The sequence below is a fragment of the Mauremys reevesii genome, linkage group 11 (genome assembly GCF_016161935.1).
Source record: "Mauremys reevesii isolate NIE-2019 linkage group 11, ASM1616193v1, whole genome shotgun sequence".
In the NCBI taxonomy this organism is placed as follows: domain Eukaryota; kingdom Metazoa; phylum Chordata; order Testudines; family Geoemydidae; genus Mauremys; species Mauremys reevesii.
In genome coordinates, this window is record NC_052633.1 from 69,060,820 (window position 1) to 69,087,180 (window position 26,361).

At 42.0% G+C, this 26,361-nt stretch overlaps 1 protein-coding gene across 6 annotated transcripts in view; it reads right to left on the minus strand.

Moving 5' to 3' along the window:
• Nucleotides 1–26,361, minus strand: part of PTPN4 (protein tyrosine phosphatase non-receptor type 4) — a 302,113-nt gene that overhangs the window by 12,774 nt on the left and 262,978 nt on the right. For 5 of the 6 annotated variants that reach the window (XR_005586213.1, XR_005586214.1, XM_039494797.1 and 2 more), the window contains 7 exons: nt 14,528–14,688; nt 13,337–13,431; nt 6,602–6,736; nt 5,957–6,018; nt 5,017–5,127; nt 1,188–1,281; nt 86–163 (listed from right to left, as the gene is read on the minus strand). Coding sequence is in view for 4 of the 6 variants with exons in the window: in XM_039494797.1 (XP_039350731.1) it covers nt 86–163; nt 1,188–1,281; nt 5,017–5,127; nt 5,957–6,018; nt 6,602–6,736; nt 13,337–13,431; nt 14,528–14,688 (736 nt within the window). In the remaining 2 variants the exon portion in view is untranslated. Of the gene's footprint in view, nt 1–85; nt 164–1,187; nt 1,282–5,016; nt 5,128–5,956; nt 6,019–6,601; nt 6,737–13,336; nt 13,432–14,527; nt 14,689–25,100; nt 25,676–26,361 lie in introns of those variants that run through there. The other variant, XM_039494798.1, reaches the window with a different exon arrangement.

A 26,361-nucleotide genomic window follows, 5' to 3' on the forward strand; every position in this document is an offset into this window, starting at 1 on the left:
CCCTTTATAAATAGTCAATACTTAAATCAAATCTGTATGCATGAAGGAGGCTCCTTTTAAGCAACTGGTTTTGAAACATAGTTACCCGAGGAATGGTTTCTGTAAAGTCAATTAGATTCTCCGTCAGCGATGTTAACAAAATATCAAGGTCATCTGGACTGCTCTGTAAAATAAATCAGTTATTAATTAAATCCCCATTAGTCTCCAGATGGAGTATTTTAGTGGTTTCTTGATTTCTGAATGCCCTCATCAATGTACTGGTCCATTGCCAGGCCTGGTTTTTGTTAATCTTTTAAACAAAAACGAATATTATCAGATCTTTACTAACAAGCCCTTCTGTTCTCATCTCCCCAGCCTAGGCTTTGTGCTAGAAGATTTTACACCAACATTGCTGTGTAGGAGTAAAATCGTCCACTACACTTGTGCATGTGGATGATACAATTGTTTAAGTGGAGTCTCTGGACTGAAGATCTAAACTTGGGAAAAGTAGATATAACTGTGCATTGGAATCAGCAGCATAATATCGGTTAGAGGTGCAGCAGCTAAGAAGCCTTCTCTTTTGGGGATCCAGAATCATACACAGAACCCCTTAGCCTAGTGAAATATCACAGGAGTTCCATGTTACTGTCATGTAATTGTCTGGAGATGGACACAGAGATGCTGACCACGTCACATGCACATAAAACATCTACTATTTGTGCTCACTGGTGCCCCCATGGAGAACACACTATCTTTGAATCAAAATCTAAGCAACACAATAAAAACTTCAGGATCAAACGCTGCCCTTGCTATTGACTTCAGTGGGAACTACACCCATGCAGCCAAGTGGCAGAATTTCATTCTTAGAATCTGTTCCCTGAGACACCAAAACTGTGGGATAAAGCAGATTCATCCACACGCCAGTTTAGAAAATACTGTGCTCTAGGTTGCCATCCTGGAATATTACAGAAACCAGAGTGTTGGACAGACAACACAAAGGGACAGACGCCAGAGTGGGGTTTAAAATGGGGTCATATGGTATTTGCATACAGCAGAAATCACGATTTGGTAAATGTGTGGCTACAACAAGTACGCTGCTGTAAAGTTTATTATGTGCACAGAGCCGTTCCTCTTGTATTAAACTGATAGTGTCAGTGTCTCAGTGTGAAATGAAGAGCCTTGCACACAGACAAACAGGTGGTGTGTACCTTTAAAACTGCAGTCTCCTCTGCTGGAGCCAGAATAGCTGGAACCAGTGATTCTTCAGGGCCAGAGGCGGCATTATCCTCTTCTAATGCATTACTGAAAGAAGAAAACATCCTCACCACACTGCAGAGGCTGTGTGAAATAACCAGCTGCTTTTATGACAGCTTAGCCTAGAAACACAACCACAAATCAATATAGGGCAAGGAGGAGATTCATGCTTATGAAGAAGATAGATGCTGATGTGATTGCCAAGTACCCGTAGCCCTCTCAGCACCTACCACTGCACTGTACTGCAGACATCCCAGGCAGTGAACAATGTCAACATCTTCATCCCAGAGGGGATTTTTTACAGCACTTGTCTCAAACTTGTGTACAGAGAAGTAGTAGTTACTCACCTTGTGCACCCCATGGGTGCTCCACTGTAGGTGTGCTTGCGTTCCTGTGCTGCTGATCGGAGAATTTTGGTAGCAGGGTCCTGTCCCCACCTTGTGCTCTGCACAACACTAACCAGTGTTAACGCAGGTAAACCCTCCTCAGTTCCTTCTCTACCACAGAGTTTATGATGAGAACTCCAAAGTAGAGGAAAGCAGGGTGGGTTGTGGAGCACCCATAGGGGGACACACCTCAAAGAACCATTGGTACTGCAACATAGGAGTAACTTCCTCTTCTTCTTCAAGTATGTCCCTATGAGTGCTCCACTGTCGGTGACTCCTGAGCAACATCCCCTATAAGTGACTGGGGCCTCAGAGTCGAGTCTGTTATGGAGGATAGTACTGGGGTGCCCAATCTGGTGTCTGCAGCAGAGTCCCCCAGGGTGGCATAGTGTTCTGAAAAGGTATGTGCAGATGCCTAGGTAGCTGCTCTGCAGATTTCTGATACAGAGATACTCTTGAAGAATGCGAGAGGTGAGGAATTCTATGTTGCAGAGCGCATAAAGATTACGGATGGAGGCGCTGAATTGCAAATCCGATAACAGAGTTTGATACAGTTTGAGACCCATTTGGAGAGTCTTTGAGCTGAAATCGCTGTGCCCTTAGACTTATCCCCAGTGGGGAGGAAGAGCCTAGGAGATTTTCTAAAAACTTTTGTACTGTCCAGATAGAAGGTCAAGGCTCTCCCTTAGACGTAGAGGGTTGCGATGAGGATTCTCGATGTGTGAAGTCTTGGCATGGGTCTGAGGGTGGCTGGAGGGCCACTTCCATTAGAAGAAGCTTAAGCCTCAGCTCTCTATCTTTTCTGGATCTGGGTTTCAACTGCTGGCATAAACCACACTTCTGGGGAATGTGGTTTTCTCCCAGACGGTGGACACACTAAGAATGTCCATCAGTCACTTGGATAAATTCTTTGCAGCTGAGACACTTCTTGAAGCATGATGAACCGGGCATATGTCCAGGGGGGTCCTCAGATTGGGGGGGATTGAAGAGAGGTCGAACAAAAACAAAATTTTAAGATAAAAAAATAAATAAAAGACGAAAAGAACGTGAAGGAAACTCTAAGAAGTACTGTACCTAAAGTAGGGAAACTATTAGCAAGTCTGTAGAAGTTAACAATCTGTTAACGGACAGCTAGAGCGCTGCCTCTAGCCAGGAGCAGCTGAGAAGGAATGGAGGAGGGTTCGCCCGTACAACGCTGGTTAGCCTTGTGGCAGAGCACAAGTGGGGGTGTAGCAGGGTGCTTACCCTGCTCCTGCCCTGAAGGGCTTAAAACAGCCCTAGAATCATAGAATCTCAGGGTTGGAAGGGACCTCAGGAGGTCATCTAGTCCAACCCCCTGCTCAAAGCAGGACCAAACCCAACTAAATCATCCCAGCCAGGGCTTTGTCAAGCCTGACCTTAAAAACCTCTAAGGAAGGAGATTCCACCACCTCCCTAGGTAACCCATTCCAGTTCTTCACCACCCTAAAGTTTTTCCTAATGTCCAACCTAAACCTCCCCCTCTGCAACTTGAGATCATTACTCCTTGTTCTGTCATCTTCTACCACTGAGAACAGTCTAGATCCATCCTCTTTGGAACCCCCTTTCAGGTAGTTGAAAGCAGCTATCAAATCCCCCCTCATTCTTCTCTTCTGCAGACTAAACAATCCCAGTTCCCTCAGCCTCTCCTCATAAGTCATGTGCTCCAGCCCCCTCATCATTTTTGTTGCCCTCCGCTGGACTCTCTCCAATTTATCCACATCCTTCTTGTAGTGTGGGGCCCAAAACTGGACACAGTACTCCAAATGAGGCCTCACCAGTGCCGAATAGAGGGGAATGATCACATCCCTCGATCTGCTGGAAATGCCCCTACTTATACAACCCAAAATGCCATTAGCCTTCTTGGCAACAAGGGCACACTGTTGACTCATATTCAGCTTTTCTTCCACCGTAACCCCTAGGTCCTTTTCTGCAGAACTGCTGCCCAGCCATTCGGTCCCTAGTCTGTAGCAGTGCTTGGGATTCTTCCGTCCTAAGTGCAGGACTCTGCACTTGTCCTTGTTGAACCTCATCATATTTCTTTTGGCCCAATCCTCTGATTTGTCTAGGTCCCTCTGTATCCTACCCCTACCCTCCAGCGTATCAACCACTCCTCCCAGTTTAGTGTCATCTGCAAACTTGCTAAGGGTGCAGTCCACACCATCCTCCAGGGTGGGGGAGACCCTGAAAGGGGTTACTGCCAGGGGGCAGCACCCCATGTAACAGGACACTGGGGTCCAGGGAGGGACACGGGGCCAGAGGACAGGTGGATCACCGGCCTGCAGAGGGCGCTCCAGAGCTGAATTGAGCTAATTCCCAGAAGTCACCAGCAGGAGGCGCCGCAGGGGTGAGTCCGCTCGTCTACACGGGGGAACAACACATGTGCGGGCCAAATGGACACCGCTACCAAAATTATCCAATCAGCCGCGCAGAAAAAGGTTATGTGGTTTAGGCACTGGACTGGGAATTTGTGTTCTCTTCCCACTCATTTACAGACATCCCGTCTGATCATGAGTAAGACACTCTCTCTCTCTCTCTTTGAGCCTAAGTAGCTCATCTATAAAATGGGAATAATATTTTCTTGGCTTCACAGGTGGGTTGTGAGGATAAATTAATTCGAATGAGTGGCTCACATGCCACAGAGCTGAGTGCCAGAGAAAGGCCTGCAAATAAAACCAGTAATGAACATTTTTAGCCCTTTTCATCCATAGATCTCAAAGTACTTTTTTATGGCTGGTAAGCATTAATCCCCATTTTACAGATGGGAACATTGAGGCATGATTCCTTCAAAGCCATTCAGCGAGTCATTGGCAGAGCAGGAATAGAATCCAGGCCTCCTAACTCCAGAGCTGGTGCTCATTCCTAGCTTGCTTAATTTCACTCTCTTTCCCAATCAGTTCTCAGGCACTGCTGTTGCGTTTAGGTTCATGTGGGGATGTTTACACTAAAAATATCCTGTTCTCACCGCAATCTAAAAAACCTCAAACACACTTGTATTTCCTATTCTCTTTTGGTATGTTTTTGACTGCACTTCCTTGATCAAATTCCTTTTAGCTATTTATTTGATTTTAAATATTTTAACAGGCAATTACACAAGCATAAAGGAGAATATTAAGAACAACAGTTTCTGCACATCCCTGCTGCATCATTCTGCTCTGTTGCCATTTATTTTCATGCACTCTGAAGACCATAGTGAGTGTGTGATAAAGAAAAGTCAGCAGATGAAGCCAGCCTAGCTTTTCTCCTCCTCGTCCTCTCATTGGTGAGGAAGTGTTGTTTGATTGCTCATCCTGCTAGCTAACAGCTGTTTCTCATCATTCCCAGGCTAATCTCTGAGCTGTTTCCTTATCCCAGTAACATTCCTTCCCAGAGCACTTACGGAAGGAAGGCATTTGAGGCAGGGATTTCTTTCAGCACGTCTCTTGATTCCTGAAATAGTGGGTTGGTTGACAGGAGGCTGCTCTGTGCTTTCCCTGAGATCAGGATGCCCCTGCAAAAAGGAACAGGTACAACTCCTCATTGCCAGTTCTTTATCCATCTTCAGGAGAAAGACATTTTCTTCCCTGCTAAAACCAAACTCTTGTCAGTTACTTGCCTATGCAAATGTTCTGGGGCCTGCCACATAATTATCTCAGATAACTTGTAACAAAGTTACTGCTTTAACCTCTACGTACCTAGTTCAAATCCAGCCAACCCTGGCAATGACTTGTGTGAAATGAGCTGTCAGTGCCAGTTTTTTGCACACAGGTGTTCACTTTATATAAACTCTATTGTAAGTGATCCCGTTGCTGGCACTCTGAGCAGTGTGGCCAAAAAGTAAGCAATGGAGACTAAATTACCCTCTGTACCCTAGGACAGAGCGGAAATATTCTAGTGGGGCAATGTCACTGCACATACTGTGCTTGTTCTATGAGGATACGACTTCAGTGTCTCAAACTGCGCAGGTAGCAACTTTCAGCATGCTAAATTACGTAAAAAAAGGTAATGCCATTAATGGGTTAAGGAAGAAAAAGATGGAAAGCTCAGATTGAGTATCTGAATTATCTTGTACATAACAAACAACACTTAGCAAGTACAGTGCATAGTGATGTTTTGCTTTGAAGTGCTTTACACATATTAAAGAATTAAACCTTACAAGACGCTAAATTAACAGATGTGGAAACTTAAATTGTCCTCTTTTCATAGGTGGACTTAAATCACTTGCTCTAAACCACTGGTAAGAATCATTATCAGGAATATGCCTCCAGCAGTCCAGACTCCCAGTCCTGTGCTCGGGTCACGTGAGCATGCTGCTTCTTTCCTCCAGCCCTATGCTGTACCTGGCAGTGGCATCGTGAATATTGGTTTTCTTGTTGTCCGACATGCTATCCTCTCTCGTGATCTAAACGGAAATGAACACGAAAATAAGTTTCCAAAATTTAATTCCATCTTTGTGTCACTTTAGAGACTCATGGAAAAGACTGGAGTTTCCCTTCCCAAGGGGAGAGTGAGCCATGTGTCTGCTATTCAAACAAAGCACAGTCAATTATTTTTTTCTTATGAAAACCTCAGTGCTAATGTAAAACAATCCAGCCAGGTCCTCCAAGAAACAATTATCACTTCTTAATACATCTGCTAGCAGTGCAAGCACCAAACTTATTCAGATCCTTACCTCTGTTGAAAGGAAAAGCTGGAATATGCTGAGAGGGACCCCATTAAGGCCCGAGACCGGCAGAGTGGTCAGTGTATCTCCCTCTGAAGGTCAGAGGGCAGTTCCACTCTGCCACTGTTTCACCCCCTAGTTACACAGAGCCTTCATACCTAAAGACTAGTCCCATACAGCAGCCTCTCCAGGACAGCAGAGTATCAAGAGAGTCAAACTCAAGCAGAGGGTTAATCTTTGAGGCTTCTTGATGGTGTCCCTTCTAGCCAGTCCTAAGGGGAACACCTGAGAATGGCATAATCCTTCTGAGCAAAGAATGTACCTTGTGCACTGCCTCTGCCTGGGCCTGGGCCTTCAGGATGTTGCTCTTTATGTCTGCAGGAAGACGCTCTGATGTTGTTACTGGGCTCTCAATTGCATTATTAAGACATTTATCTGTCAACTTCACCACCTCATCCTAGAAATGGAAAATGTTCATTAGGAGCATCCCCTCCATGACAAAACCTGGGCTGGGCTGAGTCCATAAACATCAACACCCAGCGTTAAACAGCAAGGCTTCAGTGGAAAAAAAAAATCAGAAAAGGCGAATATTCAAACAACAGAGAAACAATTTCTGACTTTGTTTTGAAACTTGATTGTAAAATAGTACTTAAAGGGTTAACTAGCAAGGGTCTGATCCTACACAGCACAGGGGTTGAGTGTTGCATTTAAAGCCAGGCAAGATGCAGTATGCAAGAGGTGGACAGCATGGGACTCTGATCCCACAATAATGAGCATACTGCTGCAAGGCCACATAGTTACACCTCCTGACTAATAACAGCAGTGAGACTTCGGGGGAGCACTGAGTGAAGTTCTTCATTACCATGTTGAGAAACATGTTTCAGCCCATGTCTCCTTAATCATTTGTTAGCCCCACCCAGCTCTTCTCCACCTTGCACAGGTGAATAAGGGAGTAGGTGCACAATGGGGGTGTTAGACTCACCCACTGCTCAGTGCAGAGGATTGTGCCTGGTGCTTAACCTTACTTTTATTAATGTGCAGCGTCTGTTTGCCTTGTGGAGCAGAGCCCTTGTGCACAATACTGGACAGCACACAGGGATATGCAGGATCAAGGCCTTGGTGCTTACAAAATGCTCTCAAGATGAAATGTGCTAACCATTCTAAAGCTTATCATGAGAAAAATGATGAGTTTTACTAATAGCATCTTGGCACAGATTTGTTTTTACAACCCTGTGCACACAATGCTTTGTACAAATGTAAAGGCTTTTGAAAGCCAGGAGCTAGGAATTTACATGAGCAATGCAGAACTTTCCACACTATGTCACTCTGGTGAGTGGAACCATATGGAATTACTCACCTAGCAACTGGATGGGGTTTTTAATTCAGTTTTAAATCCTATTAATGTAAACAATAAGATACCTACCATCTTAAATCAATTTATCCTAAGTAGGCAGCTGAACATTTGCTCTCAAATGCAGCTTCAAGAGATTTTTTTTCCTTAGACTCCAGTAGTATATTAGACTAACCAGCCAGACATACAAGGCTATCACAATATTTTTCCCACTAAATTACTTCAGAAGTAAAGTACTAGTCAGATACACACTGAGATCAGTCAAAATCTGCAATATCTATTCTACAACAGTTTGGGGTTTTTTGGTTATATGTACTATTTTTCTTAATTGCAAAGTGTTAATCAAGTTTTCAATCTGCTAACTGCTATTTGATTAGCGACAGATGCTAATCAACTGAGTGGAAACTAAACCTTATGACCCTTCTCTTCAGGGTTCGACTCAGCAGGGGAAGTTCCAGAGCCCTCTGTTCCTCATCATATAGTTAGCCACTTGATAAACAAGACTGATTCTTCTTTAGACAAATCTTCTCCCCCCCCGACAGTGCTCACCATATTGCCAAAATACTGCAGGCCTTAAACACAGGAGAAATCCCACTGAAGCCAGAGGAGCTGTGGGTGTGCATAGAAAGAGCAGTATTTAGCCCACAGGCTTGTATGCGGAAAGCTTTTTTTTTTTTAAACTATGCATGCTCATCACCAAAGACAACAAGAGAAGGGTAACCTCTTCACTGCTGACTGACACCCTCCCTTCACTCTTAACCTTGTCAATTAACTGGAATTACAAACCAAGATTTTCAGTGAGAGCTGCTGGATGTTCAGTTCTTTTGAGAATCAGACCACTTATTTAGGTGTCCAAGTATGGATTTATAAGCCTAACTTTAGGCACACAGATTTAAAAATATTGGCCTAAGTCAGCAATCCCCAAAGGCAAAAGTTGGTCCAACCTTAAAGGGCTACTGTCAATGTAAAATAGGGTGTTTTTAATTGTTGCCAATAATTATGGCCAAAAGAAATTTGGGGGTGGGGGGAGACACACATTCACACTAAATATATGAAATGCTATTAAAATATTTAGTGGATGGTTTATAACTTTATGGAATAGTTTAACAAAAACAAGCTTTTATATTGTAACAAGTCATTAACCTTCCCCATTAATTCTCCCCATATCCTTGAGATCTATCCTTCCCTCCTCAGTCGTTCCATCTCTCTATATGTTCCCTACTGCCCACTCTTGCTGAGTGCTAAGTGGAGGGCCAAGGGGAAAAAGTTAGAATATTCAGATATTTGCAGCATCTTTACATAATTTTCCAGCCCTAGTTAGAGTGTTTTGTGGATACAATGGTCAATATTTGCCAGGAGAAGCAAGTAAAATAATCACACATACGGTCGTCGTACTGACTCCTTCACTGCTTTGATTTCAACAGAATAAAGTCTCTAATAAATGTTATTCCAACCTTATTGCTGTGGAATATCCTTACAAATTAATCCAACCACACTGGGTTTCAGAGTTAACATCCCACTCAAAAGAACAGGAGACTTTTCTAATCTCTCTGAGCTAACAATTAAGGGCCAAATTTTCTAAAGTGCATATCATCCACAAATGGGGCCAGATGTTCTGACATGCTCAGCATCCAGCAGCTCCTATTGTTGTTAGTGGGAGCTGCTTCATGTTGAACACTCATAATGCTTAAATCAGAGTTGAGCTCTTTTCAAAATCTGACCCCAAGTATGTCTGCAGACTCACTACATCTTCTCTGCACTGGTTCACATTTAAAAAGGTTATTGCTGCAACCAGATTGTTTTATAAATGAAAGATTTACATTTTGCAGAAAACATTGGAATTACACAAATCTAGAGACTCTCAATCGGTATTATTAGTATGGAATTTCTACAATTCATTTTTCCAGTGGTGCTACAGTAACTGATTATTAAAACTAAATATATATATACACACACACATTATTTACTTTTCACTATTCCGCGGTTTATTTTTGTTACAGTTTCCTCAGTATGGACAGTGAATCTAGCCCAGTCACTTTCTGGTTCTCATGCAGTAGCATGTGTTTAGGTTCCCAACATTGTTGGGGAAATATTTAAATAAAAACTTGTTGTTGATTTTCTTTTAATGCCACAAAACCATTTCTATTCAGATTAACAGACATCTCCCTGTGCCAGTTTTATTCTGTGTTTAACCAAAGGGCAGAGTAAAGAAATCAGAAATGGGGGGGGGATAAGTATTTGGCACATGACACTTAATTTGGGTAGTTGGCAAAGACACCTAACTCTGCAGGTTTGTAAATATCCCAGGTCCATGGCAGTTCTCATTGTTCCTGCCTACTGGAATACGCTTAGACTAACTGTTTGTTCATTAGTGGGTATCTGTTCTATAAATCGTATCTATAATACATCAAATTATATCTGAAGACTATACAAACACTGCAGAGTAATGCAGGGTGATCTTCAAAGGCACAAATGAGAATTAGGAAACTAAATCCCATTGACTCTGAATGAGAGCTTGGCACTTACTTGCTTTTGGTACCTTTGAAAAAATCTCCCAGAGTCTGGTATGTCCACACTGTCAAGTAACTTTTCCACTTTTCTTTATGATAGTTTAAGTAGCACAAGACTAAGAAACCCCAAAAAACCACCTCGGGAGTAAAAACATTCCTCAGGAACTAGGGCTAGGTTTCACTGTTCATTTTATTCTAGAAGCTGATGAAAGTGTATTTAAGAACTAATTGCTTTCCTTTGTTAGGCTCCTGAGATTTGGCCAATGTGCTAGTCAAAAGCTTGGGAATGACAGTTACGTGCTTCCATTCAAACAAAGTTTGGCAGCGAGCAGCTATGAAACTCCAGCAACTGGCTTGGAAGAATAAAGCCATTCATTCCACATTTGCAAATTTTCATTCCAGATAGATTCTGCCCTTTTAAGGGGACCGATAGAGAAGTAGATATTTCCCTACCAAAGAACCAATCAAGAGTGGATGTAAATCTGGAATTATCTAGAGATGATTCTCAGAGACAAGCTCTGATCTTTAGAGAAGAACGTTCAAGTTTTTCAGCTAACAGCTGATGAACAATTCACTGGCATTTGGTGAAGTTCTTTTGCTCACTGGTACAAGACACCGCTTTGCTTTCACAAGCAGAGAACTACTGACCCATTCTGCTGACAATGCAATTTGTCATGCTTCTTATAATCTCTTGCCTAGTACATTCCAGCATGCTAAAACAAAACTGGAGATATTTTATATATTATTACAAAGAGAAAACGACACAGCATGCTGAAATCAGCAAGCAAAAAACACAGAAAGAGAAATAGCTGGGATAATAAAAGAATCAAAAATAAAGTTAGCTTCAAGATTTTAGTTTAATTATTTCTCTTTATAGTAATAAACTAGTTATAAACTGCCACAGTGTAACAGGAACAGGTACCGCAAGTCTCTCTCACGTGAGCAGAGTAAAGGATAACAATGGGACTGCTTGCAGGATCAGGTCCATAATTTGTACATACGCATTTTGTAATAGATTTTATGTATTAGAGATACGCAGGAGTTTTTGAAGTAGCTTTCAAAAACAGTAGGTTTAAAACAAAGAGGGGGCAGCTCCCAAACTGGTTTTAACTATTGTTCTTAGGTCACCATTTTGGGGATCATTTCATGAGAAACATTTGATCTATGAGCTGTGACCCTCTAAGTGACCTGGCAATTTCTGTCCAGCTCAAAATTGACCCCCTCAAACAATCTCTAGCTCTTTTTGTTTTTAACCATCATTCTCCAATTACCACTTGCTTAGAGTCAGCACAGCTTGAAAAGCTTTAGCCAAACAACTTTCTCCTTTTCTACCAGAGGAAAAATACTGATTCAAATAGAGTTTACACCCTACATTTTCACAATAATCAGTTTTAGAAGGTCATCCGCAGGTCCTTACTGATAGGTGTCTTTGCTTACAAAACTAAGTAGTCGTAGTATAATTCATCCTTAATTATCTAGACCTCAGGTGTGCAAAACTCCATTATCTAAACAGCAATATATTGCCCAGTAACTATTAAACTGAAAATTATTTTGATTATCCAGAACTTCCATTATCCAAAGTTATTCAGTGCCCTGTGTGACATATGCATAATCAGGGCTGTACGGTACAGGCATCTGTTTGTTAGACTAACTCATTATATGAGTCTCAGTGTGTTTAGTTTACCATAGCCACAATTTAACACTATGAACAGAGGGTTTCGTTCTATTCTCTCTCGATTTAATCTACAGAATTGTTTCCCTCTTTGTTTAAAGCCAACAGGGAGATGAACAAATCACGATATTCTGAAATAAATTGTGTTCATTTGCCTTTGTTTACATTCGGCATAATAAGACCCACAGCTACCCACTAATCTTCTTAGAGATTTGGTAATCTTTGTAATGCAGGTCGCCAAACAGAAAGGTACCCAAGGCATCTCAGTTGTCAACCCTTAAAGGAGACATGAACACAATACCCGGTAGCTATGAGCATACAGAAGCAACAGACGTTTCTCAAAAAAGGGAAGAAACATAGGAATGGGCTCCGTAGTCACGCAATTCAACCTACACATGTACTTCTCCAAATCTTTAACAGATCCTGAGCCAACTTAACTGAAAGAGAAAACCCCATTGACTTCAATGGGAGGTAAATCAAACCTTTAGTCCTCCTGGGCTAATTCTGTGGTGTGGTGTGTTGTTTTGCCTTCTCTTCCTATTCAAAATACAGTGAGTATCTTGGGTTTGTAACACGAGGGGGAGAGGACTGAGTTGCTTTTAATCAGATTGCTTTGTAGCAGCATCTGAAGGGAAAACTAACCCAAATTCTTGGGAAATCCCAACGGGCTTGTGGGACTGTTATGGGCAAAGGATGTCACCAGACATGTCACCTTTTATTCTAGGTGATGTCTGTTTATAAATACTTTTTATGGGCTAATGCTTTACAGACCATGGCCCCGTGCCCTGCCCCCCATAGCACCTTTTCTTATATTTCTCTGAGGGCATTATTGACATTAATGAATTAAGATGCACAACTCTCCTGTAAGGAAAATAAGCACAGTGAAACCTGCACTAAATATCCATTCAAAGGACTGATAAATATACGTTATTTAACAGAAGTGGTCTCCCATCAAAGATCAAGTTATTATCCCCACGTAATAATAAAAATAATATTTTGCAGACGGTGAACATGAGGTGCCGGGGGTGAAATCCTGACCCTACTGAAATCAATAAGAGTTTTTTTCAGGGAATTTAAGTAACTCTTGTTATAGTGTATGCTTTCTTGTGCATTGGATTGAGAAGTATAATGGAAACAATAAAATAGACTAAAAGGTAAAAAAAACAAAAACAAAAACCCCTCCTCTCTCCCTCCTTGTATGAAATTGAGTAGTGGACTAGACTGTGCACAATTTGCATACACGGTTAGGCGTCTAGGCACCTCTGATAATCCCACTAGGCACCTACCTACATATTTAGGCATTTACAAAACCTTTGTAAATCTGGTCCTTAGCTAATTTCCAGCAGAAATTATTCACTTACTATGCAAAACAGTCTATAAAACAAAGTATATGCATTTGATTTTCTGGTGTCTCCATTATTTACAGACATTTTCATACAAGTGGAACACATTAACCAGAAAGCAAAAGGGTTCTCAAAACCATCACAACACGCTCAGCAACTTTCAGGAATGCAACCCGAGTACCTGTTTATTGATATTGATGTTTATGTTGGAGCGGGGCGCTGGCATTGGGCTGGGTTCTGTCTCCAGATGTTTCAGTTTCAACGTGTCTTCGAATGCTGAAAAAGATGGCAGAGACAACCCAAGGCCCTGTTAATGCAGCTATGGGGTTATCTGGCATTTCATCTTTACCCTTCCTGACCGCGAATTATCAGAAGATCAAGCTATCTGGGCCAGTATGAAATAAAGCTGCTTGTTTACACTTGAACAATTTAACTTCCATGGATTGGTCTGTATGCGCTAGTACAAAGTTCAGTGCAAGTGTGGGAAGGTCAGTGAATCTGTGTCTCAGGAATTATTTGCAAGTACAAAAGTAGCTCCTCAGAAGAGAGTTTATTTATACCATTTATGGGTTCTCACATATTCTGTAAAGAACCATTATACTTTCTCTTGGTTCTGCACTCATACATACTTGATTTGAGAAATAAATTGCTCCCAGCCAAAACCACTGACTGTCAAGCTCAGCAGATCCAGGTTCAAACTCCCTTCTCAGCCACAGACTTCCTGTGAAACCTTGGACAAGTCATTTAATCTGTTTGTGCCTCAGTTCCCTATCTGTAAAACAGGCATACCAGCACTTCTCTACCTCACAGGGGTTTTGTGATGATAAATAAATTGAAAATGTGAGGCACTGAGACACTAAGGTAACGGGAGCTATTTAAGTACCTAAGGAAGATAAGATACACCAGTAGGAATACCATGATTCTAGTAGGGACATCTTGGATCACGTACGATCAGGATTATAAATCCTGATGCAATCAGCACACAATATGGTTGGAAATGCAGGCTGTGGTAAACATACCAGTAGTATTTGTGCTGTTTCTGAATCCTGAAATGCATTTTTTACTGGAATCACCAATATAGTTATACAGCATGTTTTATCTACCAAGACCTTTCGCCACTATTGTCAGGGATACTTAAATTTTCTTTTCTGAACTACAGTACAATATTGCTGTGTGCTATTAAAACAGCCCCTATATTATATTAAGGAGGTGGCTGTATTTCAGTGCTGAGCAAAGTGATCCCTATATATGTAGTTTGTCATATCTGTAGAGTCTTTTGGGATTTTGGAGGAAAAGTACTCAGTCATCGCAATAATTCCATCAGTGTCTCTGTATGGGATGATAATGGCAATAATTCAGGAAGTTTCCTTACCAGCAGGATCTATTTTTTCAGCAGCTGTCTCCTTTGTGCCAGGAGGAACAAAGCTAAGATCTGCCTCTTCTGGAACTCCTGCTGTCAAACTAGCAATAGGCTCATCAATGCAAGTCTCCAGCAACTCCTTGCTGTCTAGTAAATCAACAATCAGAGGCATGCTGCAAAAGTAGGAAGATGGACAGAGATAGGTAGAATCATTTCAGAAAAGTGACAACACAAGGCAAGGATTTAAAATATGCAACCTCAGGTAAAAAAAGCAGGTCACTTTCCTTTGCCTGTTTTCAAGCACCCATGCACATTCTTTAAAAATGTATCAGAGGGGTAGCCGTGTTAGTCTGTCTCTGTCTGTAAAACAAAAAAAGTGGTGGCTTTTTATAGATAACAGATTTTTTTTTTTGCAGCAGCAGGGGGTAAATACCCACTTCTTCGGATGCAAGAAAGCTCATGCTGCAAAACGTCTGTTAGTCTATAAGGTGCCACAGGATTCTTTGTTGTCTTTAACAATGGTTTCAGACAAGTTTACCCTGGCTTTCACGGGAATTTAAAATCTACAAGGTAGATACCTTGAAGAACAAGCTTCAAAACTCAGAACAGGTCCATATATTATCTTCACTTCTTCTGCTATATGAAAAATCAGTTCATAGTAGAGGAAAAATTCTTTGTGGAGCATGATCAGCAGCACAGCAAAAAGTGTCTTCAATCTCACTGAAGTCTTTTATATGGAGTTTGCATGCAAACATAGCAAATGGGAATGGCTGCACTGTGCAACACCTTTATTTCTTATAATACTCAAACAGCTAATCCAAATCCTTCCGAGCTATGGGGAAGTTGGAACCTGAATCAAGATCCGGATCCAAGCTTTGAAAAGCAGATCTATCCATTGTTGTAAAAGTGGACAAGCAACTCTGTAAATTTAGCTTTGGTCAAATCCTTCAGTACTTTTTAATCAAAATTTAAAACTAAGATGGTATGTATCCCTTTGCAAAAAAAACTTTCCCCCTTTTTAATATTATTTCCAAAGAGTTATAGAGCTGCATGGCACTTTACAGAACAAAGATGGGTTCCCCTCCCCAGAAGAGCTCAGAATCTAAGTTAAGGCCAGAACAACACAGGGAGAGGATGAGGAAAGGGTAAGACACAGGGAGAGGATGAGGAAAGGGCAAAGGCAGTAAGACGACTCTCTATGTCCAAGGATCTAAAGGCGCTCTGGTCGGACTCTCAGCACCCTGCAAGGCAGATATTATTTATTCTCATTTTGCAGATGGGTATAGAGATTAGAGCCTGATTTTCAAATACAGGCATGTACAATTGTGTGTTCCTAATCTGTGTGTGGAAGGACCACATCTGCTCATGGAAATCAAATCTGCACTCACGTGGCCACTTAGATGCATAGTGGTTGCCATAAAAGAGTAAATATTTGCCAACAGATACCACACCTTGGGATCCGAGGTACCTCAGATTGCCCTATGCTTTGAATTGGAAATAACGGTGGCATCTCAGATGCCAGATGTAACATCTGGTCATTGTCTTCATATTTGATTCCCATCCGTCAACTCTAAAGTGATGATGGGGCCAAATTAAGTCTATCCATCACTTTCTAGCTTGTGCCAGTTTCAGTTTCATTCATCTTTAAACCTTTTTGTTCTATGCCATTCTTCAATTACATTCAAAGAATCCTTGGTCTTCCTCTATTTCTAGTTCCTTGCACTCTGGTATGTATCACCGTGTATAGTATCATCTCTGGGTCCATTCTTGACACACTTCCAAACAATTGCAGTTATCTTTCTTGAATCTTTGGTAAGTGTTATTTCTTGCTCTAGCCATTTCCTATTTCATTTTTTATTTTCTGCAGTCTTGAAACTCTCAGGTGTCCCCTGAGCCAGTTCATTTCTGCTGTCAAAATTTTTCATTTGTTGCCTTTCCTCATATTCCAGCATTCCAACTCACACATTAGTACTGGCATGACAGTTGTCTCATATATACTAATTTTTGTTTTTTCTCAATGTCTTTATTCTTCCAGAGCTTTCTGAATTTTTCCAATGGAATAGCAGCTACTCTGACTCCTCCTCCTATGTCATCTTCACCATTTTCATTCTTCGATACTAGCCCTCCAAAATACAAACAGTTTTTCCACTTGTTCTTGTCTTGTCTCAGAGTTTGATCTTTACCTCTTTCTCTTATCTTCCAAATGCCACGTTTTTGTCTTCTCCATGCTGATCTTCAATCTAAATTTTCTACTTTCCTGGTCTACCTCGTCATCATTCTCAGTAAATCCTCCTTGGTCAATATCATCTATGAATCTCAGATTATGCACGGTCTTACCCCATAACGTGACTCCTCCCATTTCCATCTTAGTGCTACAGCCATTATTGGTTCTAGTACCAAGCCAAACAAATCTGGTAATAGTGTGCATCCTTGTCTCACTCCTACAGTTGTCCTGAACCATTCCCTCAGTTTTCTACTCCCATTGTACTCACTGACTTACAGTAGATGTTTTCTATCACCTTAATCAATTTTTCAGGAAAACCATTCTGACGCTGCACTCCATATGCTTTATAAAAATGTTTTATAAGTGTGAATATGATGTAACTGGAATATGCTTTATGAAAAAGGTCTCCTGTAAGGTATCATTACAAAGCTTATAATTGAGTGTGTTCATCCTATTTGTATGAATGTATCATTCTTGTATCTGAAACTAGGAATATGAGGTATAACTCTGAAGTCCTAGTGTAATTATGCAAAGTGTGGGCCATTAATGGTGGTTTAGATTCTTGATGGCTCCCATTGACTAGGGCAACTGGCAGTAAATGGCTCTGTTTACCTGCAAGCCTCCACTGTATACATGCGGGCCAGCCCTGGAAGAATGGACGGGGTCTCACAGGACGTGTGAACGTATCACATGATACTGGAATCCATCTTAAACCTGGTGCTTTTCCATTTAGAAGGAGAGGTGGGAACCCAGAGGGAGACAAATGATTCCCACCTTGTGCCAAAGCTATAAAAGGGGGTGGAACAGAACAAAGGGAACTTCTAGTCATGAGCAAACCCCTAGTTTCCACTTAAGATGTCTGCTGGAACTGACGAGGACTGTACCGGGGAAAGGATTGGGCCCAGACTCGGAAGGAGTCTAGTCTGTGAAAGAAGCTTATGGGAACAGCTCTGAGGGTGAGATATTATCTGTAATCAGTTTCCTAATGTATTAGGCTTAGACTTGTGTGTTTTGTTTTGCTTGGTGACTTACTTTGTGCTGTTTGTCATTACTTGGAACTACTTAAATGCTACTTTTTATACTTAATAAAGTCACTTTCGTTTATTGATAAACCCTGAGTAAGTTGATTAATACCTAGGGGAGCAAACAGCTGTGCATCTCTATCGGTGTTATAGAGGGCGGACAATTTAGGAGTATACCCTGTATAAGCTTTATACAGAGTAAAACAGATTTATTTGGGGTTTGGATCCTATTGGGAACTGGGTGTCTGGGTGCTGGAGATAGGTGACCTGCTATGCAGTTTTTGGTTAAAGTCTGCAGCTTTGGGGGCGTATTTCAGACCCTGGGGTTGTGTTGCAGCAGGCTAGCATGTCTGGCTCAACAAGCCAGGGTTCTGGAGTCGCAAGCTGGCAGGGGAAACGGGCTCAGAGGTAATCTCAGCATATCAAGTGACATTACCAAGGGGGTCTCTGTGACCGAACCCGTCACAATCATACATTATCATAGCATTTGGCAGAAAGGATTATAGCAAGTTATCAAAAGCCTGATGGTTTAGTTCTCATATCATGCGATAAAACCCAGGTCAAATTTCTCTTCACATATTCTTCTGCTTATTTACACTGTTTGCTTATCCGGCTGTTCCTAGGCCTCTTTGCTTTCCATTTTATTTCTATTGAACTCAGCTCTTTCATCCTCCTTTTTATTATCCTTCAGCTTCCTACACTTGTTGCTTGACTGGAGCACTTCATCTGTTACCACCTTGTTTTTTTGTTTTGACTTTGTTGCCCAACACAATTTCAGTCACTCTCATAATCCCATTTTTTAACACTGCTCCACATCTCTTCAATGTTCACTTCTTCTTTCATCAGAGGGGTGATGTTTTTCCACATGGCTTCTTTTTAGTCTTTTCTGGTATCTGCTCTTTCAACTTTTCCACATCACAGATCTTAGTTCTTTGGCACTATTTCAACTGCTTTCAGCCACAGCAGTAACTCATGGTCTTCTCCGATATCAGCCGCAACTGATCTCCACAACAACACACTTGATTTCTATCTGCAATTCTCAGATACAAAATCTATCATGTTCTTTGTCTGCCCATCAGGTAATATCCATGTCTATTTCCTCTTTGGCTTAGTGTGTTATCACCAGGTTGTTACTTAGGCAGAAATTTAGTAGCCTCTCTCCTTTTTCATGTTCTCCACCTAGTCCAAATCTGCAGATTGCTCCAATTTAGGAAATCTAATCTGATCCTACTGTCACATTAAAATCTATCGCCAATAACATGTCCTGTCCAGGAGTATTGGTTGTAGCGTTCCGTATTCCTCTTTGCCTGTTAAATGTATTGATAGCAATGTATGCCACAAAATAGACAAAGTTTGTAATGTAACTAAAAGAAAGTTAGAGAGAACCTTGGCTTTTGACATTTCCTGATTCGGTTTGATTTTTCAACAGCCATACCAACAGGGTGGCCATCCCCTTTAAAGGGCCAGCCAATCTGGTTCAATTATCAGACCCAACTAGGAAGGGTTCAGATCCCTATAAAGGGCTGAGAGCTCAAATGAGAGCAGGTGCAGGAGGGAGATGGGTTCCAGCAGTAGTCTCTGAAGCAGGGGGATTGAAGGGAGGTCCTCCTTTTAGCGCTGAAGGGGAAAAGCCCATGGGAGCTATAGCCCAGAGTGGGCAAAGGAACTGCTTTTGGTTTTTGGAGTTTTTCATTTTAGGAATTGAACTATGCTCAGAAAGAGACTTGAGCATGGCAATGAATCCTTCCTGGGATGCTCAGGAGATACAACCTGACTGAATAAACTGAGACCATAGCTAGCCTGAGGCCAGACCAGGTAGGTAGCACTGTTGCACACCGCAAAACACTAACATTAATGCAACCTACCAAAATGATTAACTAAACTCAAACATTCTGAGGCCAGGCTTATGCCAGAGCTGCAGCTGGGGAGTGACTGGGAAATGACAGAGCACTTACAGCAGGAGTGGAGAAAGAAAGATGGGACTGGGTTCCCTACCTCCTCTGGACCCAGCACATAACCCAGTGACCCATGTCCCCACTGAGGGCACATGGGCCAGGCTGGGCTGCTGAGCCCAGCAGCCCATTTCTCTCTTCTCCCTCAAGTGGCACCAGATGAGGATGGAGTTCCCTTAATTTTTTTTTTAAAAGGGGGGTGGGGAAGTGTATGTGAATACACCACGCAAGACTTCCCCCAATAACTGAACCCCACCCCACAAGCAATCCATTCATAGGCTCCTTCCCATTAACAACACCTAAGACTCAGCTCTTCATTGCCCCTCTGGGAAAACAGCTCTCTTGATGCCAGCTGATGTAGTTAGTTCTGTAGTGCAAGAGGAAGCTGTCTGTGCTGTGGTACTCAAGTTTAAACCGTGATGATGTGAGAGGGGTGGGTTGTTACAGTTCCACACAACAGAATGTTTTGTTTAACCTTTTTTCCCTTTAAGAAATCATGGGAAATAACATGCAAAAATGTTAAAAGAACATTATTTAGATTGCAGAGTCAAGCACTTGAAAGTTAAGAATTGTCAGATTTGCTGTGGCTTAATTCAGCCCTCTTGGGGGTCCTGCCTATGCACTGAAAGAGATGCTGTGGAAAAACTATTATGTCAACACGCAATTACCAACTGGGTCATAATGCATATGCACAAGTGAGCCAAATTAAGGTTGCACAGACAACCTTCATTCTGACATTTCTTAGCTTCGGTGTGCTTGACTTCACAACTTAAATAAAGTTCTTTTAATGTAGTTTTTGTATATAATGCATTAAGAAGTTGAGTATCTTCTTTACTTCTTTCATTTTTGGTTATTAGAAGTTGGCCTGCAAAAAGGAGGAGGAAAAAGTAGGTTTGTGACCTTTTTAAAGTTTCTACAAAGAAATGGAAAGTGTTTAGAAAAACTAAGGAAGGCCATTCTTAGCATTCCTAGATTTCTAAAGTGAAAGCAGAAAAAGTGCTTGGAAACATGTAGTTTCAAATGTCGATTGTGAGCTCTCTGTTATTTAACAGGTAGGGTCACATAATTGTTAAGACTTCTTTTTCACCCATGTGTTTGTAGAGGGACTGACAAAATCTGAACTTTTCTGAAGGCAACTCCCAAGCTGTTTTAACATTACGAGCCATTCATTATTATTTCCAACACTGACTGCTGAACATTTGCACTTCCCATTGCAGTCAATGACAAACATTGCACTTGCCAGACTGAATCAGACCTGCACGACTGTCTAAGCCCTTTATCCAGTCTGACAATGGACAGCACCAGATGATTCAGAAGAAGGTGCAAGAAACTGCAGCAGGTTATAAATGTCTGATCATTTGTCCCCCATGAGAGTCTCCTCCTACCCCCTCATAGTGAGGCTGGCTTAAACTGATGTCTGAGGTTTCTTCTCTCTTCCAAACCATCTTTTGTTTTAGCATTTATTGTAACAATTCTGGATATTCTTGTAGCAGATAGATACTCAGCTCCTTCGAAAAAATCAGGCTATGTGTTACCACCATCTAAAGTGGCCAATATGACCACTAATGGTCTTCAGTTCTCAGTCTGCCAGCTTGAGTCCTCAGTCTTCTGTCACTTACCCTCATGGAAATCAGGAGTAACTCCACTGAATTGCACCAATGTAAATACAGTGACAGAGGAGCATTAGATCCTTAGGAAGAAAGCGAGATTCAAACTCAGCTGGCAATAATATGTAACATATACAATGCCAAAAATAAATTCATTTCCAGGTTAGTCATTCCAGGATAACTGGTAGCCTGAGTTGACTTTTCACAATTGAATGAGCTGAGCTGTCCTTCCACACCAAGGTTTATCTAATGAATATGCCAACCAAACTTTAATGATAGAGCTGCGGTAACACAATAGCCACCCAATGTGCATTATACCCCAGCCCACTAGAACAGGTAGCTAATTTCTTCATTCCACCAAGTGCTCTCTGCCATCTGGATTTCAGTCAGTATCTGCAGTAAACTGAACAACCAACATGTTTACCTTGGAGCTAAACACAGGCTCTTGGATAACATATAGAATAAGCATAAAGCCATTATGAACTTTTTAATAAAATAAGTATTTATCATTATGACAAAGATCTAAAAATACTTTTAAAAAGTGGGATGTTTTGCCATGCCATTCCATTCCATACACACAAAAACACTTTCTCCCCTTCTCTCTAGTGAGTTCTTTCTCTCTCACTCATGGAATATTTAGCTGGTAGGTATATATGATATGATATTTAGCTGGTAGGTATGTACCTGCTTGGTATGATAGATTTCATTTTTAAGTTCTTCTAGCACTTCTGAAATACAGAAACTAACACAGAAAAGTAGTAGTATTTGCGTTAGTAAGAAAACCTTTGTCTGAACCTACTATCTACTACCACCAAATGCCTGCACAAATAAAACTAACTAAAAGGAGTCTGAAGCTACTCTAGTCACCTCTGCCCACCTCATGGATCATTTATACACAGCGATCCTATCCTTTAATACAATGGTAAATGGAAACTTAAATTTTGTAAGTAATCTGATTTTATCTCCCCTTCTACACTGCTGCCAAAATATCTATTTCAATTATGCCCTGACTACACCTACTTTGTTAGCACCTTCCATGTGCAAAACACTTTAAAGGTAAAATTTCCTTTCAAAACCGATTAAATTTGCAATTAGCAATTTGAAAATTATTCACAGAACAATATCGATCAAACACATTCAGCAACACGGACACTTTCTACTCTTAAAGCTGAACGGTGGAGAATTTTTAAACGACCTTTGTACCCATTTTTCCATTTAGTTTTGGACTGGAGGTAGAGAGCATTACTGTTCTTAAAAGACCTAACTTGAGAGAGTTCCCCACAAGAACTGTAACCTTTGACCCAACAGTCATCTTCATGAATCATTCAGTAGAATGGGTGGCCTTCAGGCAGCCCGCTCCACCTCATCTGGAGCACAGCAGCAGGGACTGGACAAAAGCACAGGTAATAATAAAAAGGTAATAATTGGAGATATACCAATATCCTAGAACTGGAAGGGACCTCGAAAGGTCATCGAGTCCAGCCCCCTGCCTTCACTAGCAGGACCAATGTTTGCCCCAGATCCCTAAGTGATTAAGTTTGATGGTCAGTAACACTTATTTGAAGCCTGGGACCAGTCTGTCAGTTCTTAAATACCTGAGTGGTCTCTGACTCTGGATAGAGTCAATGAGATCACGTGCGTGAGGAAAGGGGCCAGTATCAGGTCCTCATGGCTGCAAGTCACACAATTCTATTATTGTTTTCAGGTAAAGGGCGGAGGGGAGGGAAAGACATTTAATAACGCATATTGTTTCTGTAAACCCAGATGAGTGTGGGATACACTCCATAGATTTTCTGGAAATATTCACACACCCTTGAAGCTAAAATCATTATCTGAAAGAGTCTAGAGTGCAGGGGTGGGCAAACTACAGCCCACGGGACCGTCCTGCCCAGCCCCTGAGCTCCTGGCCCAGGAGGCTTGCCCCGGCCCCTCCCCCGCTGTTCCCCTTTGCTCACTCCGCCGCTGGCGCAATGCTCTGGGGGGCTGGGCTGTGAGCTCCTGGGTTAGCACAGCTGCAGAGCCCAGCCTGACTCAGCCTCTGTGCTGCATGGTGGCAGCCGCGGTGTGGCTGTAGCGCCACCAGCCACTGGTGCTCCAGGCAGCACGGTAAGGGGGCAGGGAGCCGGGGGTGGGTGGGAGGGAGGCTGGATAGAGGGCAGGGGAGTTCGGGGCAGTGGTCGGGGGGTGTGGATGGTGATCCAGGAGGAAACAGGGGGCTGAATGGGGGCAGGAGTTCCGGGGGGGCAGTCAGGAAGGAGGCGGGGTTGGATGGGGCGGCAGCGTTTTCGGGGGCAGTCAGGAGACAGGGAATGGGAGTGTGTGTGGATGGGGCAGGGGTCCCAGAGGGGCCGACAGAGAACAGGGGGATTGGATGGGGCAGAAAGGAGGTGGGGGCTGGGCCATGACCCCCTCCCGTAACCAGCCCTCCATACGATTTATGAAACCCGATGCGGCCCTCAGGCCAAAAAGTTTGCCCGCCCCTGGTCTAGTGTGAATTCTGGCTATGAAACCAATGAAGTAAGAGCATGCTCAAGATTCTCACTAAGCCAGTGAATTGAGTTATTGGTTCAGATGTCAGTAGGTGACTTTTTAAGAAGTGTATTTCCTAATTGCAAGACCACAAACAATAGAAGGTCCACTGCAATTTTTAAGGGGGAAATGCCTCTTTGTTCTCCATCCTGCCAAAAGAGGACATCTATAGACCTTGTAGTTTGGCAAACTCCCTTTAGACCAAAGATGTTTGTATGGCATGACATTCAGAGCCCATGGATCCTATTCCTAAATCAGGTGAGAGGGGTGTTGCAGACCTGTGGGTAGAGACAATGGCCAAAAAAGGAAAGAAAATCTGTGATCCAACGTGATAGTAAATTGTATTGACGACTATGAATGCGGAGCAAGTTTACACGTACAGTGCTGCAGCGTGTAATAAAGACATAACCTACACCAACAGGAGAGCTTCTCCCGTCGGCAAAGGTACTCCACTTCCCCAAGAGGCAGTAGCTCTGTCGACAGGAGAAGCACTCCTGTTGACACATTGCTGTCTACATCAGGATTTCAATCGGTACAACTGCATCTCTCAGGGCTGTGGATTTTTCACACCTCTGAGTGACTCGGTTATACTGACGTAAGTCTGTGTGTAGACCAAGCCTAAGATCTTTCTCTCACTCTCTCTCTCCCTCACATACGTGCACATCTCTTACTTCAGACTGTTCAAAATGTTTCTGTTTATGAGGTAAACTTACCCTGACAATTACAGAGACTAAAATGGTATTTTCCCAAAGTTAGACCGTTTTCCAAACTATTGCTTCATACCAGTTATTTTAGTAACAATAACCAAAATACTAGGGAGCTAAAAAACTCATGGCAAACTGTTTTCTGGAGTAGCAGTAATAGTGTTTATTCAAACTGGGGAGGAGTGTTGCCAGGAAGACACTGACAACAGGAACAGGATCAAGCCTATGGTTCAGTGTATTAAGAACTGAGCTGTTCTTAAGTGTACATATACATATGGACTGAGCTGTTCCACTAATAGCAAAAGTCTTAAAACCTTCCCTACAGTGAAAACCGGGGAAGAAACATGGTTTTCCTATACAAGCAGTTAAGACATCCTTCAAAAATATACTCTCCCTGCTCCCCTCCCCCAACAATTCAACTCGGTACCTTTTCCGGGGCTCTGATTTGTTTTTGTTTTTTTAAATAAAATAATTTCATTTAATTTCCAAGAAACATGCTTTTTTAAACAAACAATTATGGTGCAAGAGGAAGGGCAGTTATACATAATGATGGTCCTCTGATTTAATTCAATTCCTGAAATCATACTTAATACCACAGGTGCAATACCCAACTTTGTTACAGATGCAAATTCCTGCAGGGGTCCTCAGAGTTACAACCAGCTAAAATCCTTTAATCGTTAAGAAAAATCTTAACACAATTAAAAAGATACACACTCTTTTCAGTACAAGAATACCTGGGGTAACAGACTAGTAGTGTATATGCTATTTTTTCTTTAAAAGATTCAATACAACAGCACCATATGGAGGGGCCTTGGCACAAGGTCTGGGTTTTCCTAATCAGATCTGCGTCCATTGTCCTTATCTTAGAGACAACTCAGAAAAGGTAACATTCCAGACTGTGTTACAGAACAGCCTCAAGCTCCAAAAAGGCCAACATCTCATAGATCGGTCATGGTAGTTTGGACAGCATAACCAATGGCATCACTATGAATTCCTGCATTCTTCACATTGCGCTCATGGACAAAATCAGTGTAGTGTCTATCCGCAGACTGGGTCGAGGGCGAGGCCCATGCGTTCCATACACTTCCACCACGTTGACGGCAGTCAGCAGCATCAAAGGGCCTGGATCATTGGGGATTGGGAGGGGGCACAGTTAGTAATTAGCAACGGAAGGGGAAGGGGGTGGAAGACAGTAGGAGGTGAGAGGAAAGGAGGGAAGAATGATGTGAAAAAAAAATAGTAAGGAAGATCTAAATTGCGAATGTCAAACACCTAATAAAGGAAGTGTGCAAGGATATACACAGAATAAAATAGCTGGAATGTCAAATTAACCCCTTCATTGCTGCTGCCAGATTGTATATATTTAGATCTGCAAAAGCTTCAAAATGGAAAATTAAGGCATCTCATGTATGTAATGCTTGTAACTTACAATGTGCTTTTCATCTATAGATTCCAAAGCCTTTTATAAAGCTAAGTGTTATCCCTGTTTCACAGATGAGAAAACAGGCAAAGCCATGAAGGAATACACCTCCTTGACAGATTGCTTTACATGTTTAGCAGCATTAAAGGATTTGAATGACATGTCTCAGTGCACAGTGGAAACAAACTACTACATGCAACAGCAAGGTTCAAAGCTACCAAAGAAGGCAGGTTCTCAAGGCAAATGAAAGGAGGGGAAAAGAAGGAAAGAGGACATCATAAAAACAAGCATTATAGTCAAAGAGGGGATCACTACAGCACATCTCTCACATTTCATTAGCAGAATTCACTAAAGAACTAGACATTACTGAAGAACCTGATCATAGCTG